The sequence below is a fragment of the Oreochromis niloticus genome, linkage group LG4 (assembly GCF_001858045.2).
Source record: "Oreochromis niloticus isolate F11D_XX linkage group LG4, O_niloticus_UMD_NMBU, whole genome shotgun sequence".
NCBI lineage: Eukaryota > Metazoa > Chordata > Actinopteri > Cichliformes > Cichlidae > Oreochromis > Oreochromis niloticus.
This window is the reverse complement of record NC_031969.2, coordinates 28560808-28579418: the sequence shown is the minus strand read 5'-3', so window position 1 is coordinate 28579418 and position 18611 is coordinate 28560808. Positions and strand designations below refer to the sequence as shown.

General features: G+C 41.5%; 1 protein-coding gene across 1 annotated transcript; it reads right to left on the bottom strand.

The window, feature by feature from the left end:
* Positions 1–272: 272 nt before the first annotated feature.
* Positions 273–17841, bottom strand: LOC100693235 (neurexophilin-1). The gene is made up of 2 exons (XM_003442122.4): positions 17217–17841; positions 273–4681 (listed from the first exon to the last, which is right to left on the bottom strand). Exons 1-2 carry the CDS (start codon positions 17271–17273, stop codon positions 3908–3910), a joined length of 831 nt encoding a protein of 276 aa, XP_003442170.1. The 5' UTR covers positions 17274–17841; the 3' UTR covers positions 273–3907.
* Positions 17842–18611: the final 770 nt, after the last annotated feature.

The window sequence follows — 18611 nt, the reverse complement described above, 5'->3', positions numbered from 1 at the left end:
GTTATGTTCATGCATCACTCCAGTTGAAATATTTCCTTGGTCTCTCTCAACCCCATTTTCCTCCTTACTCTCTTTTCCTCTTCCTCTTTCTCTCTCTGCATATAAATCTGCAAGAGCCCTTGGCAAAAAATTTTGTCACATCTTTTCTTTGCCTTTGGCACACAGTATGGGTATGCAAATACAAGAAAATAGAGACTTCAGCATTGTTGACACACTCTTCCTACACACAGAGTACAACCAGATATTAATGCCGGAGCCTGTTTCTCTACAACTGAAGTGGCTCAAGTACTTCTGTGTACTTTATTGATTTTTAAAATGTTGAAAACCACATTAAATTCCATCATTTCATCCATACAGTATATCATCCACATGACAAAACCATGAGCAACAAAAAGGTAAAACAGACAACCTTCACTTCATGACCCACATTTAAATACAACTTTATTCAGATCTGAGGACTCTTAGCCTTTATATATATATATATTTATTTATTTATTTATTTATATGTATAATTATTTTTTTGACAGTCTGAATTTGTTACTAATGTTTGTCGTGTGGATCAGTGTTGTCTTGCAGTCTCTAAGGCCAAAAAATCCACATCTGTTGGCACCAGGTGGGTCAACAATAAGGCTGCTGCCACCAACAACACCGTCCCATAGCGACATGACTTTCTCTTCAGCTTTGCCAAGCAGCCTTTCTTTATCTCGCCCCGGAGAGGCAGAGAGGGTGGAGTCTCAGTGAGAGTATTGCTGTAGATGTCAGAGGATCGGTAAGGAGCAGAGTGAGGAGCTTCTTCTCAGTGGGTAGCCCAACATGCGTCCTTGATATTTTCTATAATGGTACAGTGTTGAGGGCTCATGTTGACCAGTTTGATTCCTTCATATATGAGTATCCAACTTCTCTCCAGATGCCCTGCAGGACACGAGGAGAGGAATATCAAGGTTACTGGGCCATATCTGTGATGGGCACTACAATGGCGCGCTCTCGAAGAGATTTCACGTCCTCACAATCCAGGGGTTTATGTACGAACTCTGCTTTGAACAGCAGAGAAGAAAATACTTAAACCAGCACATCTTAAGACTGTGTGTGCACACACATTTGTTTGATGGGATATAACTATAGAGAGAAACAGATAGCGGGGAGACAGGAGTTCTCACTGCCGATGTTCACTTGGCTCGACACTAAGCTCGCAGAGATTAGCCAGCTCAGCTCAGCACAGTGTGCTGGAGGGCAGGCAGGGCAGTAGTGAGGAACTACCCGCAGCAGGGTTCAACTTCAGGATAAGGGAGGGTACAGAGGCTGAAGCCAGTCAGCCAGGTCACACGCGGGGAGGAGACAACAGCATGAAGACGGCGGGGCACATGGCTGAGTAACATGCGGGTGTCTGGAGAGGAAGGGGCAGAGAGAGCTGGTGGGTGAGGAAATGGATGAACAGAGCAGAAGGCAGTGGTTCTTTCAAGCTGCTGGATGCATTTTAAACACGTGAAACTTCCTCCAGTCAAGGAAAAGGACTTTCAGACAACAAGTATACTTTCAGACAAGTATCAGGTCTATAGTTTGAGTTGTTGTCAACCCTGTTTTGAATGTTCCACTGGGATTCTGTGAATGCTTTCCAAAAAAAAAAAAAGACGAAGCTCAGACTGTAACTGTGATGTGGCTGAATCAAAATCTGCCTCTGTTTGCTTTCACATAGTTGGAACTCTGATTGATTGAGCCTCTTTAGGGAAATCCCTTCAGTGATTGTTGATTGCAAAACGTATGGAATAAGAGGCACAGCAGACAGATAAGTGTGTTGTCAACAAGCAGGGCATCCAAGCATTTATGAAATATGTGCTTAGATAAAACAATAACATGCAGAAGGAGACAGAGGTTTGACTCAGACAGATGAACACCATTTATAATGGCTGCGGGTGGTGTAGCTATCTGTCACCTGCAGACATGCTTGTGCACAGCTGACATTTGCTCCGGGCCACAGGTTGTTTGTTGCATATAGAGAAGAATCACCCCACTCTAAACTAAAAATCCGTCTCTGATGTGCAGATGTACAGCTCGTTGTTACTATCTTTAGCTGACGACGGGTTGTTTTCGTTTTTTTTAACCTCCTACTCTTGCTCTCTAAGCTCATAAAGCGCAGCCAGAGCAATGCATTTATGTCTGGCCTTATGCTACCCCCCACAGGAGGACGGCTTCATGGTGACTTTGCTGCTGCTTGGGTCCACTTGCGAGATTGCTGTGCAGTTGCAGTCACACATGTGTGTGGACAGATCTGGCTACATCACTGATGTCACAGTACATTAGCATCAAACTGGTTATCTTATATCACTGTTTAATGACTCTTCACACCTGTCTTGTGACTGTTCATCGTTAATGAACCAAGAAGGCATTGTGTCCTCATAAACAGGACAGTGGTAACCTCTCAGCACACAACATGTCACCCTATTTAATTCATAGCTCCATTGTGGCTGCTCTCCACTGATATTGTTTGTGAGAGTAACATGAGATGGGCCAGCCAGTGGCCATTTATCTTAATGAGAGCAGTTAATTCTGGGCTGAGCTTTGGCTGCTGCCACCACACAAAAACACAGCAATCCCTGTGAACGTCCTCTTATCCTCCTACCCGCTGACTTGATTTTCAGGAATACGTTTTGCCCTCTCATTGAAACCATAATTAGTTCTAAAGGAGATTAAATTACATGTAATTATTATGATAATATTTTCATTTATTCAAGATAACGGGCTGACTTTAGTGAACACAGTATTTGTCGTGAGAGAGCAATCTCCCTCACACAGTCAAAGTTATCAAGGCGTGAAATCAGGAATCCTGACGGCAACAAAATGTAATCTTTTTCATACAGAGGGGACAATAGAAGGCGCTGCATACTCTACGTCTCCTTCTCCACTTTAATTAAAAGAGCACACCGAATCTCCCCGTCTTTCACTCCCCTACCTTCTCTCTTAAGAGTGAAGGGCCAATTTTATCACTATGCAGAATCTAGTTATTTTCCTCACACTGAACTTGTCTTAAGCCCCGGTCCTGAATCTTTAATGAGCAATTTCTTTTCTTTTTTTTTTTGGTAAATTTTATTATTTTTCCTCTCTCTACCTCCTATTTCTCTTTTATGGAACTGGGGTAATGTAACTGAAGGATATATTATGATTAGATTTTGCAGGTAAAGACTACACATCAGTGATACGGTAGGGTGGCTGCATCAGAGAATGCAGATGGGAAAAGAGAAACCGAGTGTGAGGAGGGACTTTAAACATTGTTCTGGGAGTGGACGTTCCCTCACATTAAATATATGCCCTTTAAAAAGACTGAGAGTGTAACCTGAATGGTCCTATGGTTGGTTACACTTTACATTCATCTTCTCTTTATGAAAAAAAAAGATTTATGTTCCCTGTGGTATGTTTCAGTCAGTGTGGCACTTTACCATATTTATAAAGTCTGATTTTGCATCAGCTCTCCAGTGGATCATATCAAAGATGCAATACTGCGTTGTGACTTTGAAGAAGAAGAATTTTGTAAAGGGTGTTTAAAAGGACATTAAGACAACATTAACAAATGACTTAATGGAAGAGAGAAATAGCTGGCGAGAAGTTGGCATATAGAAACTGGTCTGAGGTAAGAATGTGCAAGTTGGCGGTTTTTGATTTTTCCCTACCAGTCCAGTTAATGAATACTGCAGTTAAGCATTCCGAATGCCTCATTATCTGCATACTGTACTTTTTGTTTTGCATATATGTTTATACATCTTACAACAGTCAGGCTACAGAGAGGTTTTTTTTAAAGTGTCTCGCTGCCGCTATGACATTCACAGACTTGGTTTTCTCCTCACGAGTTGCAGTCACTCCCACTCATCCCCCTTTTCCTCTCTCCTCCTGCCTCTCCTCCCCGCCTACAGGTCCTCTAGCCCGAAGGCAGGTAGGGCATCTCGTTATGGTAGTTGTAGTCCGGGCAGACCTTCTGCACCAGGCGGTAGTCCGTACTGTAGAAGGAAATATAGATACAGATGACCTTGAAAGGCTTGGAGCAAATCCAGGACACGTGGCTCTGGATCTGCTCCTGGAAACAGGTCTTGGATGGGTCATAGTTGCACAACGAGGTGCGTTTGCTGCGATCCACCTTCTCATAGTCTACACGGCAGTTGAAGATCTTGGAGTCCTTGGGGTAGACCACACTCTGGCGCTCCAGGTCAAACTCTACTGCCTTGACAGGTGGTACCAGGCTGACTGAGATGTTGCCCTGGCCTGTGGAGTTGTGTCGAAAGTAGACGCTGAATGTGCCGTTACCGTGATCCACAATCTTGCCGGTGATTAGCAGGTTAAGCCTTACTGTCTTGATATTGGAATAGAAGTCTCCCCAGCCAAACATCTTCTTGAACTTGCCGGTTTTAACAATTGGTCGACGTTTGACCCTGGGGTTCGAGGCGTCAGGTTTGAGCAGATCACTGCCCAACATCTCCCAGAACTCCTGTTTCGAAAACTCCTGCTTGGAGAAAGGGACTGGAGAGTGGTAGGGCAGCTCCAGAGAGGTGGCGTTAGCAGCTCTGCTTTTACTGTGTAGCATCCAGCGGCTCAGGGGTGAGAGCGAAGCCTGCCCGCCCAGGAGGCCCACTGTCTGGGAGGAGTCATCTGAGGAGCTCTTGGAGTTTGAGGAGTCATCTTCTTGACTCAGTGCCACCTGGAGAGTATTGTGGAGGAGGGGATCAGAGAAGGTAAATGGAGAAAAAAAAAAAAGGTATAAGCAATTATTAGCAAGGTAGAAAAAAATGTAGACAGAAACCAAATTAACGGTTTAATCAATAGTTAATTTAATGTTCATACCTCGAGAGATTTTAACTGACATTCTATCAATGTTTTATTTATATATATTTATATAACTTTACGCTAGTGCTATTATTAAAATCTTTTGTTTACCTTGGCTGAGAAAGAAATACTCCCTTATGTCAAGTTCTCACAGAGGCAGAGTAATTCCCTAAGCTCACTCGGCTCCATCAGCTACTTGGGAGGCCAGAGGGCTCAAAGAACAGATTCAAGCACAAAATCCACATCATAAATGAATTCACGTGACATGTGTGACTCCTGTGTTCTTGAACAGTTTAATCAATATTTGTGAAAGTGGATATTTGTCTGCAAAGGCTTTGAAACAATGAAGAGCTGCAATCAGGAAATGTACTGTACATACTAACTGTTACTAAAATTAATTAATTAATTTTCACCAGAACAAAATTGCAAGATAATCCAACTGGAAAGATTTTTTTCCTTGTATTAAAATCCTAAAGGAAAAATGTCAAAGTGGAAAGTAGAGACTAAGCTATGTTTCTTGTTTTAAAGTGAGCTTTTTGCTTCTTAAGCACTCCGGTATGAGTGCATGGGGAAACTACTATGGCCTCGAAACATTTGGTTGGAGGATCAAAGTGTTTGAGGATGGGGAGGTGGGCAAACGGGAGGGCCTGAGAATAAAGTGTAATGTCCAATTAAGACTTCCAGTGTTTTAATTAAAGAAAAAATCTGTATCGGCAGACACACAAAGCTGTCAGATGTTAACATCAACTGAAGGGAGGGGAAGAGGAAGGAGGGAGATAAGATAGTGCTGCTGTGCTCAGCAGTAGCTTTGTGATGAGTGTGTGAATGTGCTTGCAAAGTAATGGGTAATTATTCAATGGTAATGATCTATTAACAGGTAGCTTCTGTCTAATGTGCCATGGAGGTATCCAGAATTGTTGTGTCCTTTGGATCTGATAGTAAGGAGCGCACACTCACATCGTTTGTGAATTTTGAGTTGTGGTAAATGCAAACAATAAGTGATGCAAATGCGAGCGCTGGGGTAAGTTTGTGTATGTGTGTGCGTGCGTGTGTGTGTGCGCTCTGCCCAGAGAGATTTTACAATGATGCATAATGCATGCATCTCTGTCTGTGCTCTGATCCATCTACTGTCTTGACTGCCAGGGCTTCCTTATACAGGCTTAGTCAGGATTATTAAGTCTGACTCATTTTTATTCCTTTTTATGCAGGTTTTTCAAGCTCACTCAGATTTGTTCACTTGCTCTGCAGTTAGTCAGTGATATTGATTTTTCTGTCTCTCTAAAAACATGTATTTCCTTTCATAACAACGTGTATCGCATTTCAACTGTCTTGAAAGGATTCCCACTGATGTGGTTGTGGTCTGGTGTTTGGACTCAGATGAGAGGACACCCTTTTCCCCTTAATCTGGCTTTATTCCCATGGGGGTGTTACAGGCCAGATGCCCTCTGCTCTAGTTACCTGTCTGCTGCTACGCTACACTGCCGCTTAGATCCTTCAGTCTCCCCACGGGGGCCGATAACAGTCCTGACAAAGACTCCTTCCTCTTGAAACAGATAGCTTCTTTGAGAATCCCAAACTCATTAATAATGAACCAAAATTCAAAAGCGCTTAGACTTATTGATTTTAATCTTTTCAAACATATCTTTGTTTTTTTTTCTTTTTCTCTCATTTTCTTTTTAGACAGGAAAGTTGAGGCTAGACAGGATGACTTTGATGACATACCATTACCCATGGCTTCTATTGAAGGACTAGTTTGTGTTTGATTTCTCTTCTTCAGTGAGCCCATGGCTGCTGGGCACAGAGGGTAGCAATCTGCCTGCCTCCCCAGATAGCACTCAAGAGCCCCTGCGGTGTCCTACAGTTTCTATGAAACTGCCCATTTGTTTTAAGATTCTCATCACTTTGCCAGCAATTCTCAGATGGTGCCAGTGCTCGTATCTGAGCAGAAACATATTGCAACATGCTTTGTTGTAGCTTACACATTAAGCAAAGTATCCCTCCTCCTTCCCTCTTTTGCACAGTCTTCATTAGGGAGTCAGAGAGGCTGGGCTGCAGGAGTAGAGATGAAGTGAACGCTGTGCTATTGTTAAACAGAAGATTTAAATGTCTGGCACTGCTGGAAGTGTCAGATCCAGTGTACAGCATCATTGTCAAAGGCAAATGGAAGAATGAGCTTAATTTGGCTCTGAAGAAAACCTGAGTTAGAGCGACAACACTTACTAGAGTAACAGAACACACTCTGTGCACCAGTCCAAACACAATACCTGTAACTGGAATTGTGTTTTTGGCAATAAATGAATAGTAGTCTTTGTGGTTTCACTGTTGAATGATGTATCTTAAAGGTAAATGAAGTCACACATTATATGGTAGCACATGACAGTGCTACCTTCTGAAAAAGTGCACAATGCTACAATTCTTATCCCCTTTGGATTTAACTATGAAAGTACAGGAAGCTTATGATTTAAGATATTGTAGAATAACTGAAATCAGTTTCATTTTCAGAGTGAAAAAACAGAACGTTTTGCTTTACTTTATGGGAATGTTTTTGTATTTGGGAAACAAAAACATTGTTTTGTTAACAATCCAGCACTAAATGCCATCTGCTTTGGGTATTTATATAAGCCACATGCTTTCAGATTTATAATCTAATCTAACAGATGATGATGTACTGTGAGTACCTTGCATTTTTTAATGATCCGTTTCATAAAATTTTAAGAAGTGTTTTAAAGAGTTAGAAAATGCGCGGTTGTTCCAGGGCTGTAGCCACTATACCAAAGTTTTATTGTTCACTAGGTCATCCTAAAATATACAACATAAACCAGCCATATATTGCAACACAGTGTAATGTTGCTTTGAAAAACCAGAAGAAGTTTATCTCAGAGTAAGTTTGTTTTGTTTCATGAAGCTTGGCAAGATGTATCCCAGCTTTAAGTACTGTAGGCAAAGTGTGGGCGATGGGCAATCAGGTCTTAGTGAGGGGGTGGAGGTTCGGGGTGATTTTGTCATTTGTCATGTGCACTAAGTGAGTCAGTGAAACGGCTGGAGAGGATGGGAGGTGGCTGCGGGCTCTGTCGCTGTGGTAATTGTGAGTCATTCAGCCTCAGTGAGCACAGGCCCCAAGCCTCTCTAGCAGCAGGACGTATGGTAGGGGAGCGATCCTCAGAAGCCTGGCTGCTCCACAGGCAATAATCAGCCTGTTACTGTGACAGGTACACCATTTTAACCCCTTTCCCCTGGTGACAGAAACACTCTGTTGCCATAATATAGCACAGAGATCATGGGGTGACTTAAGTAAAATCTCCACCATAACTCACAGAAGTAAGGGACTGGTGATAGACCACTGTTTCTAAGAAGTAGTCTACACATTCTGACGTAACTTGTGACTGTTGGAGATATCCTGCAAAATATACTTCAGAGATGAAGAGCTACATGGATTTCGCATCTCTACTGTGAACAGATTAGGTAGTCAACTTCAGATTTTTTTTCCTTCTCAATGAGGATTTGGCATTTTGTTCTGTTTTGTACTGTTTCTGATATTTTTTTCAAAACAAAAAATTTAATCATTAAATCAACTACTGTTGTAAAAAGGAGTTGTAGCAACAAAACTACATTAACTGTGCCGGTCTTATTGTCTTTCAGCAGACTGTCTTGGTTTTCAAGACCGTTCTCATTCCCAGCATGTAACATACTGACGATTTATCACATCCCGAGACATCCCATAGGAACGCGAAAGGTAATCGTCCATGTCACCATGATACGCACGGGATTGTGGATGGAATCCAATAGAATGACACTCCCGGCGGTAACACAAGTTCCAGCCGTGTCCAGGCCTAACCCTAACCTTAATCCTAATCATAATCTTATCCCTAATCATATTAAATAGTGTTTTCCAAAGCAATTAATGATGAGAAACTAAAATAAATGTACATGTGTAGATTCATTCCTCATGTTTCTAACCGCGTAACATACCGATGATTTGTCATATGGCGTCGTATGTTACATTTTGAGATGAGAATGTGTTGGGTTTTCAGTACTCCTCCGATTTTCTCTCACTGATCTTCAGGCTTTGTTTTCGGTCACAGCATGTACTTGTTCCTATTGAAAACACTTCAAATCCCATTGACTGTACACTGGCTGCTGAGCATCAGATCTCATGAACACAGTGGTAAATTCTGCAGCTCAAGAATTAGATGTTTATAATGGAGGGACCAAAATGTAATAAAAATGCAATCAGTGGGAAACAAAGAGTCTAAATGAATGCTAATATTGCAATGGATTGCCTTATTAGCTAAAATGGTATTGCCATGGTAGTGTTCATCATAGGGTTTATGGTGAAGCCTTTGTTGGGACACCTGAGCTGAATTTAGTTTGTCAATTTTCTGACATACAGCTTACATATGTATCTTTGCGTGTTATATGAATGCATGAGCTGGAAAAGAGTAAACTTATTGATTGAATCCTTCAGTGGGGGCCACCCGATGGGGCTTAAGCATGTGCTTGTCCTGCAGAGCTGACAAGTTCAATAAGCACTCCACTTTCCTCTGGCTGTTGAGTTGAAATATTCATCTCTAATATGACATCAATTTTTAATTAAAGACCGAGGCAGCTCAGATTTCTTAAGTGTTAGTCAATGCTTCATTCACACTACCACCTTACCCACGCCCCGCCCGCGCCTCCTCTCCCCATCTCCAGATGTAATATGCTCACTGCAGGAGATTTCTCTGTTACATGATTAAAGTCTGAAAATGGCTGTGCCCTTATAACTAATTATTCTTCTAGCTAGTGTAGATCCAAGAAGAGGTGAGCGAGAGAAAGGTAATTTCACAAGAAACAAGCCATTTGACTCTTAATGAATAATTTACTCCAGCTTCTCTGGGGTCACTGGAACTAAGATCTGCGGTACGTGAACAAACTCAATACACTGAATCTTTTTTATTCGAAACTATTTTTTCTAACATACTCTGTCTTTCTGCATCCTCCACCCTTCTTTTTACCAGCCCATTTTGGACATGTTCACTTGTGCGGTCCCACAGGACTTGAGCTCATTTTGTATGCTCAGACTGAAGCTAGACTCTGAATTGGCTATCAAATTTTTACATTATAAGATATCGACAAGTTGGCAGTGCGAGGGAGGATGGAAAGTGGCAGCAGGGGATGGTTTCTCCCCAGTTATTCCCCACAGAGTGGGGACCAAAGCAAGGGCTGGGAGACTCAGCTGATTAAAGCCACTGCTACAGTAGTCATACCTGTCTGGTAAAGGCTGGGAGGACTGCAGGATTGTCTCATGGAGGCATAAAACCCTCAGTTAAATGCCCTTTTTATTAAGGGCTGTTGTCTGATACAGTGCGACAGTCTTTCTGTTAATTTTTGAACACATATAAATGAAAATAATTTTGTCATTCCTGCACAACCACCATTAATATGCTCCTGAGGGAGGCTGTTAAATTGCTTCAGTGGAGAGGTGCTGAGTGGCCAAATCAGACAATGGTTTAGCTGTGCAACTCCCAGCTGAGAAAGTGTGTAACTGTGTGAATGGGCTCCTTTTACACTTATAGTAGCTCTAAAAAGGTCCTGAATCTTGGGATTCTCTCATTAGCGGACAGCTGTGGTTGAACTGAGAATATGTTGGGTCACTGTCATTTAATTTATACGTGGGCTAGATGTGTTCACATTAGCATGGTAAACGCGCACGCCTAGCCGACTGCTTTGAGGTTCTGTCTGGCATCACGAGTGGCATACACATAAAGCTGCTAAAGTGAATATGTAAACCTCATTTACATATGGCAAACAGGTCAGACACTTAGATGTCTGAAGTTCCAGCCGTCTCAGCAATCTTCTAGCTGAATTTAGACTTTTCAGTGTTTTAACTGATTAAACCAAATGTGAGCAGGAAGGGGAAATGTGATCACAAGTGCTTGCTTGTAAGACATTTGACACTCTGCAGTCCATCTCAGCTGGATTGGACACAATCTGGAAATGTCACCAGCGGAACAGAAACACGATTCAGTTTCTAAAGGAGAGATGCTATAGGTAAAGTAGCCCTGTAGATAGAGCTTTATTCTATCTATCTATGAAGGTAATTTTCTTGTTTTGTTCCTTTTCTTTTACCATTAAGAGCCTGCTTCATGGTACATTTTATTCCTATAACCATAGTGATAACTGAGAGCATTTTTAGATTTATGAAGTGATGAAAGGAAATTGCCAAAGGCACCTCTATGAAAACCCTTTGACTCTAATGTGCCAAGAAGAATTGGGAACCTGGCTTTGTTCAATGTTTAAATGTCTATTTTGGAAAAGTATGTGCATATGATTTGCATATTTGAAATTAAACCATCATTTTTTTTTAACCATTCTTACATAATATCTTGCTCAAATGACAGTTGTTAACATTAATGTTGTGTCCTGCAACTATAAAACGGTAAATATAAAACATAAATAATATGACCATGATAAAGCTCTCTAAAAATCAATGTTGGTTTCTTTTAATGAAATGGAAAAAATGGATTGATAAATCAAGTTACCTTAGCTTAAACAGTTAATAGACATTTAGTTGTCACTTTAGAGATGGCTTTTTAGAGTAATTGTGCGATCTGTGTAACTCCTCAAATTGATGTTTCATGTAGCAATGCAATAAAAAATCAGAAATCAATGTGCTTTGCAAAAACATTCCCATTATCCATGGCTGTGCATTTCCTATAATTGGAAACCCCTGTATAGACTCTCAGCAGGCCTTGTCTGGACATGTGCACCACTCTGACCCTGAAAATCACTGTACCGTCACTGGTCGGCACGCTGGTAAACTGCATACTAGATGGTCAGTCATGCAGAACAGACTGTTTACAGATTTTGAGAGAAATGAGAATATTAATGGGCTTCTGCACACTGGTTTCAGTCTGGTGTGGCAGCTCAAGCAACACCGTGATGAGGTCAGCATGAAAGCTTTGGTTTTCTTCAGTGTTAAACTACACTGACAGCCGAGTGTTCCCCTTTCAAATAAACCCAAATCCCCTGGTCCCATATTGCCTTTTCCACTATTGCTGAGATGCCTACAGATTTTAAAACAATGAAAGCTTCACTTTATATTGATACTTCCTATTACAGTTTGTATTTTCAGAAAACATTCAAACAACTTTGACTATTGTTAGCTCCAGCAGAAGCTCTGTGAAATTAAAATGTCGGTTATGGATTTTCCCATCCTTAGTTATTCCTTTGTGCGAAAGTCATGCGCATCTTTATCTGGCTCCCCGGGGAGTTACACCCACTCATTATACCCGAGGCAACGAGTCATTTTTCTTTAAGCTGTGCACTGTAATCCACACTTCACTATCTGAACCAGTAGACAAACCTACAGATATTCTTTCAGGGTCTGCTCTGTCTTCCCTGCAGTCTCCTAGAAAGCAATGCCACAGTAAATTGTGCTGGTTTTGAGGAGACAACGTATTCTGTCTGAGGACAGCTTGGCGCTTCAATATGAAGGGCTGTCAGTGTGTCAGGGTGTGTGCTTTCTCTCTGTCTGTCTGGGTCTCTGCTACGGGGCTGGCTGGAGCCTGTGGGAGGGGCTCACTGGGTGGTCGGGGGTGGTGGAGAGGTGCACCTCTGGGGTCCTACATGCTGTGCATGTTCATAACTCAAGCCGTTTTACCCTGCAAGCAATAGGCTACAAAGATTGTCCAGGACTGCTCATCCGCTGCTGCGTCATGTTTATATGTTGTTTATATGTTGTGCGACTGCTCCTAGCTGTTTAATTTGTTCGAATGAAACAAAGAGGAAAATAGCGCCAGAGCCACACAAGTCAAGTGACGAGAAGAGAATAAAAAAAGCAAAGACATCAATTTTAAGCAATATTCAAGGATGCCCGAATTATCTGAGCAAACCAATTACTTTTCTAAATGCATTATTAATAAAAAGACACTAATCTTAGCAATGATAAAGTACTTTGCATATTTTTTTCAAAATGATCTGGAAAAAATACAAATAGTGCTAGATCCAGAAGCTCATGTAACTAAACGCTGAAAGTGATTGATGCTGTAATAATAATAAACTCAAAATGTTGTTTTCATCAGTAACAAGGGGATATTGTTTAACTTATCTTCCTATCATTACCCCAGAATTAAGAATTATGTGGAAGTGGTTTAGCCTAAAAACACTATTATCTACAAGTCCATTAGATTTTTAGTTTCCTAAATAAAAACGACTCCTATTGATACTGAAGATCAGATCTTTAAGTAAACTTTTTTGGTTATTTAATCACTACTTGCTTGAAGGGTATGACCTGAATTGTCATTTTCCTCTATGTTGATGGATAAAACGTGAAGTGCATTTTCTGCTGCTGATGATAAAGATATAATGAGATAATCATTTTCATCTTCACGTCACCTAGTTATGACATTCATAACTATACGGCACATACCCTCAGCACAGTAGACTGCTCGGCTTGCATGGATACAGAGCTGACCTTCCCTTATGATAGAAATTTGACAATTATGAATGAGTTTTTGTGTTTCCAGCATCTGCGTGGGATGAGAGGTGCAGAGTGAAAGTTTATAAGATGGCAAAGAGGACGAGAGTGGGGAAGCTGAAGAAAAAAACTGCGCTCGGTCTGGTGCGGCTGTACACGTTTGTGACTACATGCGATGTATGCAGCATCGGACTGAGTTTTCTTCTATTTGTTTCGCAAGATGAGGTGGTATGTATCTGGGTGGACAAGGTCAGTGACCCTGCTAGGAGGACAGGTATCTAAGAAACATGAATCTAAGAGTTTGTGACAGGCCAGAACGGAGAGGGGAGTCTGATGTGGTTAGAATTAGCGTCAGGCAGCCTCTGCTCTTTAACTACACGCACAAATCTTCAGGTTTGCACAGAGTGCGTTTGCTGCACCACGCTGTCTTCTGCTGTTTCACACACAGCAAAAGCTGCCTGGATTTAATGTCTTTTGTTGTCTCAGTTTTTGTGCTGTTATGCTTCTGTGATGTAAAATCTTGTCTTTGTCACAAAACTGATTTTGGCTCTCCAGCTTTAAATGTAACAGCACAATTTGTTATTAATTGATTCGCCGTCTTGAGTAAGTGTTTCCTTGCTGATGGCAAAGTCAAATGGAGGGTGTGAGTAAAAGTTAAGAAAGAGAAAACAGAACAGCACTAGTTCCCAATTTCCCAGTGTGAATTCTTCAAAGTGTCACATTTTCTTTTCTTTTCTTTTTTTTCAAATTACTTACACGCAGAGCGAAAAGTGTGGCATGTAGACCTTCAAATATGTATGAATGTCTCCACAGAAATTCAATTTGTAAAAAGTGACATTCGGTGCTCAGCTACAGAAGTGAAATTCAGTTATCAAGCATGATGGCCAGTGTCTGCATCTGTGCAGAAAGCAATCAGTGTGAGCATAAAGCGGTTCTGTCTCTCACGGCCACAGAAAGGCTACCTGGGGCTACCCCTTCCAGAAAAATCTGGTGAGAAAGAGCATCTGTGATTCACAAAGAGTCAAGCCTACGTTCCCCCAGAGATTTTTAATACATGAAGGTTACAGCGCAAAATTACTTAACAAAAAGCTCTTTTTGAATATCTCCATTTATTGAACTGTAGAGACGCAATTCTCCTTGTCAGTAAAATTATAGTTAGGTTTGCATTTTCCAGTCTAAAATAACACAAATGTGCCGTGTTGAATTCGAGTAATGCATTTGGTTCTTCAAACAATTGCAGAGAAGAAATTCTGCAGCTCACCGGAGCATCAGAGTTCAATGCCCTTTTCGAGGACACTTCATTCTTCTATTGATAGTTCCTAAGATTGTTGAAAGAGAGAGCTGCACATCTCGTTGACCTCACTCCTCCCAGATTTCACTGGCTGGTCTGAGATTTCATCCCATCAACCCTGGTTCATCCACACGGCTGCGTTTGTAATTCCGTGTGGATTAACATGTGTAATTCTGTGAAAATCACACAGAATCTGTGATGACTGTCAATTAGGGGTATAAACCTCTGAGGCAGATGTTTAGCTGACTCCTTTTCTAGCACCAATATCTTGGTTCACTCCAGCTCTTTTCTTTCATTCTTACATCTGCCTACACCTGTCTATTTGCCCTTCCAAAACTGGAAATTTTCACATTAGAGCTGACTCTCACTTTCATCCCAAGTATTCAATAGACTGTCTTGAGAAAAATCACTCTAGCGATTTAGTTTAGTGAAACAAATGCAGTCAGATTGCTGAGCTTCACTGATGAAAAATAACTCCAACTGCTGCCAAAAATAAACATAATTTCTCAAGCAGTCAATTATACAACTGAGATGGCTTTTATTATTCATAACCCTTCATTCAAATTCAGGGGATAATTAACATTTGAAACACATCATTCATCACATAAACAACAACCAGAGTGGCACCTTGTGTTAATAGTCGTCTGTATTAGTAGCCATTTGCAAAAGATCCCTCGAGACTGAACCCTCTCTGAAAATTGCAGCGCTATTACAACAGAAATCATCCAAATCGAATTTTTAATGCATAGCAGGCTCATGTGATTATTAATCACTGCTCCATTACTTAATAAAAAGTTACTTAATTTATTAATTGCTCCATAATTTATCAGTGTCACAGGGCTAATGAATTACCCAAGATTCCCTGCTGAGGGATGCCGTGTACGTTTTTCATAGATACATGGTCTGGCGAGAGGGAGAAAAAAAGGCTCTAATTAATGTCATTATCATTTAGCCACAGACCTTCTGGGTTACAATAGGCTGCAGCCCTGCAGCTCACAAAACGCTTCCAGAACCAAAACAACAAGTGAGTGTTAAGCCTATTATCCCCACTCTTGTATCTAGTTATACGACAGCTGAAAAGGCACTCGTCCCCCATATTTTAAGACAGCGTGTGGTCTCATATTTCACAGAGAACAGAAGAATCCGTTGAAAGAGCTCCGTCTCAGCCAAGAATATCACTGAGTCTGTTAAGTCACTTACAACCACTGTCTGTTAGACCTCAGATCCTCAAAAGAGCTATCACTTTATTCTGAGTATCTGAATAATACCTTAATATGAAAACCACAAGGTCATCCTTGAAGGAATGCCGTCACAAACGGGTTGAACAGCCACTCAACCTCACTTCAGTATTTCAGTCACTCATGTTTTTTTTTGGATCTTGCTCATTCCCTGGGCCCTGAGATGACTGAGCTACCCTTAGCCTAGGGGTTTCCGAACAGAAGGATGTTTTCAAGTTTTCTCATGCGATTTAAGAGCTGACTTCTCATTAAAGGCTGCTTTTTAATAAATCTAGAAGCGCACATGAAAGAGGAGTGGGTGATCCAAATTAAATTGTAAGGTTATGCAATGCTGGCAGTATTATTTAAGCTACAGAAACTTCAGTGTTTACATATCCATTATAGGATGGCAGGGGTGTTGTGTATGAATCCATTTAGCATTAATTTGCTGAATTAGATCTCATAAATTTCTCTCCACCTACTGTATAAATTCAGTCTTTAATCACATCTTTCAATAAGGTAAGAGCTCTCACAGCAAAGACTACAAAAACAAACCAGCGCTTTTATCTTTCTGTGGATCTTTCACATGAAAAAGTATTCAAGCTTTTGTCTTGCTGATTCTGCTGTACCGTTTCACACACAAGAACCTTGGGGCATGGCCCTATAGTGTAAAGGTGCTACAGCTTATATCAAATCAAAGCCATAATTTAAAGAGTGCTGAAATGTGGCTTATATCTTGTGTATAATGCATTTCTATAACGCCTGGTTTTCACGGAAGGTTAAATAAACTTTTCCTCAGTTGATTCACAGTTTTGCGTTTGATATTTTAGAGTTGATTTGATAAAGTAAATCATAAATTTGTAACACTGTAACTTTTTAATGGACATGTAGTGTTTGTTGACAGTCTTACAGTGCTGAGGACCGAAGCAGCTCCAAAGACGCACAGAGTAAAACAGATTTGTGACAAACACCGATGGCACGGTGCGCTCAGCACGCTGCCAGCACGAGTGTCCCCCGAGAATAGTGACACTGTGCCCGGCGTACCCGAGACGAGCGGGGTCAGAGTGAATGTTATTGTCTTAACAATTACTAGTGATAGCAAAAAAAACAAACAAACAAACCAGACATCAGCAGAATTTGGTTTGCGGTGAACACAGTGCTGTCGTGCAGCAGTCCAGGATTATCTCTGCATCTTTGTAAGAAGCACAAATGACCTGCACGTCTCGTAATTTATCATTTCCATCAAATTAATCTAAGCTGTCAGCTGCTATCCACGCACGTCTGCGCAAACATTTCCCCTTTAATTAGCGTATATCACGGAGTTTGGAAGTTTTTCCTCTACGGTTCGTTCTGACGCACAAGATATTTTGAGGTAATTCGGAGAAAGATGCATAAAGACCCCAGTGTGACTTTTTTTTTTTGCACACTCCCACTCTTTTCTTACCAAACAAGCGGTTCCGTTGAGGAGGAGCAGGATGAAGCCTCGGTTGGGACGCATCATTCCGGCGCGTAAAACCCACAGTCCCCTGCCCCGGCAGGAAAAACAGAAAAAGAAAAAAAGAATATAAATTGTTAATGGTAAGAACAGAAAACTCCCGAAAACGGGCTTTTCCTCCTTCAGGAAGATGCTCTTCCTACAGCACCCGGTCCCTTTCGGCTGGCGCACGGTCCCATGCCCATGGCTGACTCAAGTGCTGTTACCACAGACCTAAAAAACGTAGGAAACCACTTGGAGTGATTCTCTACTGTCTTTACTTTTTTTTCACCAATCCCGTGTTTGAGTCAGATTACATATGGTGTGAGAAATCCATGAACATGCGGAAGGCTGTTATCATCCATGCAAAAATGAAGCGATTCCGGCTCAGAGTTAGACGGGTACACAGGGTGGTGGGTAGATCATATCTGGTCACTGGTGCCAGTGGAGATCCTGGAGGGAGGGATGGAGCTGCAGCCTCCTGCAGAAACTGAGCGATGCTGAGACTGGCAAGAGCAAACAGACGTTTTAACAGTTCTCTCTCTCTCTCTCTCACTCTGCCTCTACCTCACTCCCTTCCCCTACCCATGTGTTTGTGTCTGTCCCCTTCTTTCTCCAGTCTCCAATCTCTGTTTCCCTCTTACCCCCTCCCTTATCTCACTTTCTTCCCACCTATCTAGCATCTCCCTCTTTCAGTTACTTTCTCTTTACTCAGTTGAGCTAACATATAATTGTATAAGTTACAGTAAACATAAATATCCAGTAGTTACACAACGATAAACATCTGTCCCACTTGTGTGAGGGCTTGAGTGTTTTCCATTCCCTTGTGAGTATTTCTGACATGAGTTTTTCAGCCTACAGCAGTCGGCCTTACTAATCCACTGACAACTCTGTGGGCATTTCTCACCAGCAACCCTTTCATTAAATATAATCATCACTGTGGGTGGGTGAAAAACATTGATTGGGAAAGACTGGATCTTTTTTCACACTGCACTTGTCACAACAAAAACAACTCTTGTCATATGGTAACTGAGGAGGTTAATGCTGAGCTGTGGATCTCCTAGAATGCGTTTGATCCTCACACACGTGGTCACATCGTACACGGTATCGTCAGATTGTTTGTCCTCCCCAAAGGACACCGAACTGGAGCCCTGCTGAAGGGTATTGACGTATATGGTGAGCCCCGATGAACCAGTGACCGTCACCTCAGTCCGGTGTGATTAATAAAGCGTTTTCCCCAATAACACTCAGTTCATTAGAAGCAGGTTAATGGACTGAAATGCGTGATATCACTACACAGGTCCCCTGGCTCCCAGCGGCTCGATTTCTGCTTAATTGCACTCATAGATGAGCTTTACGTGAGCT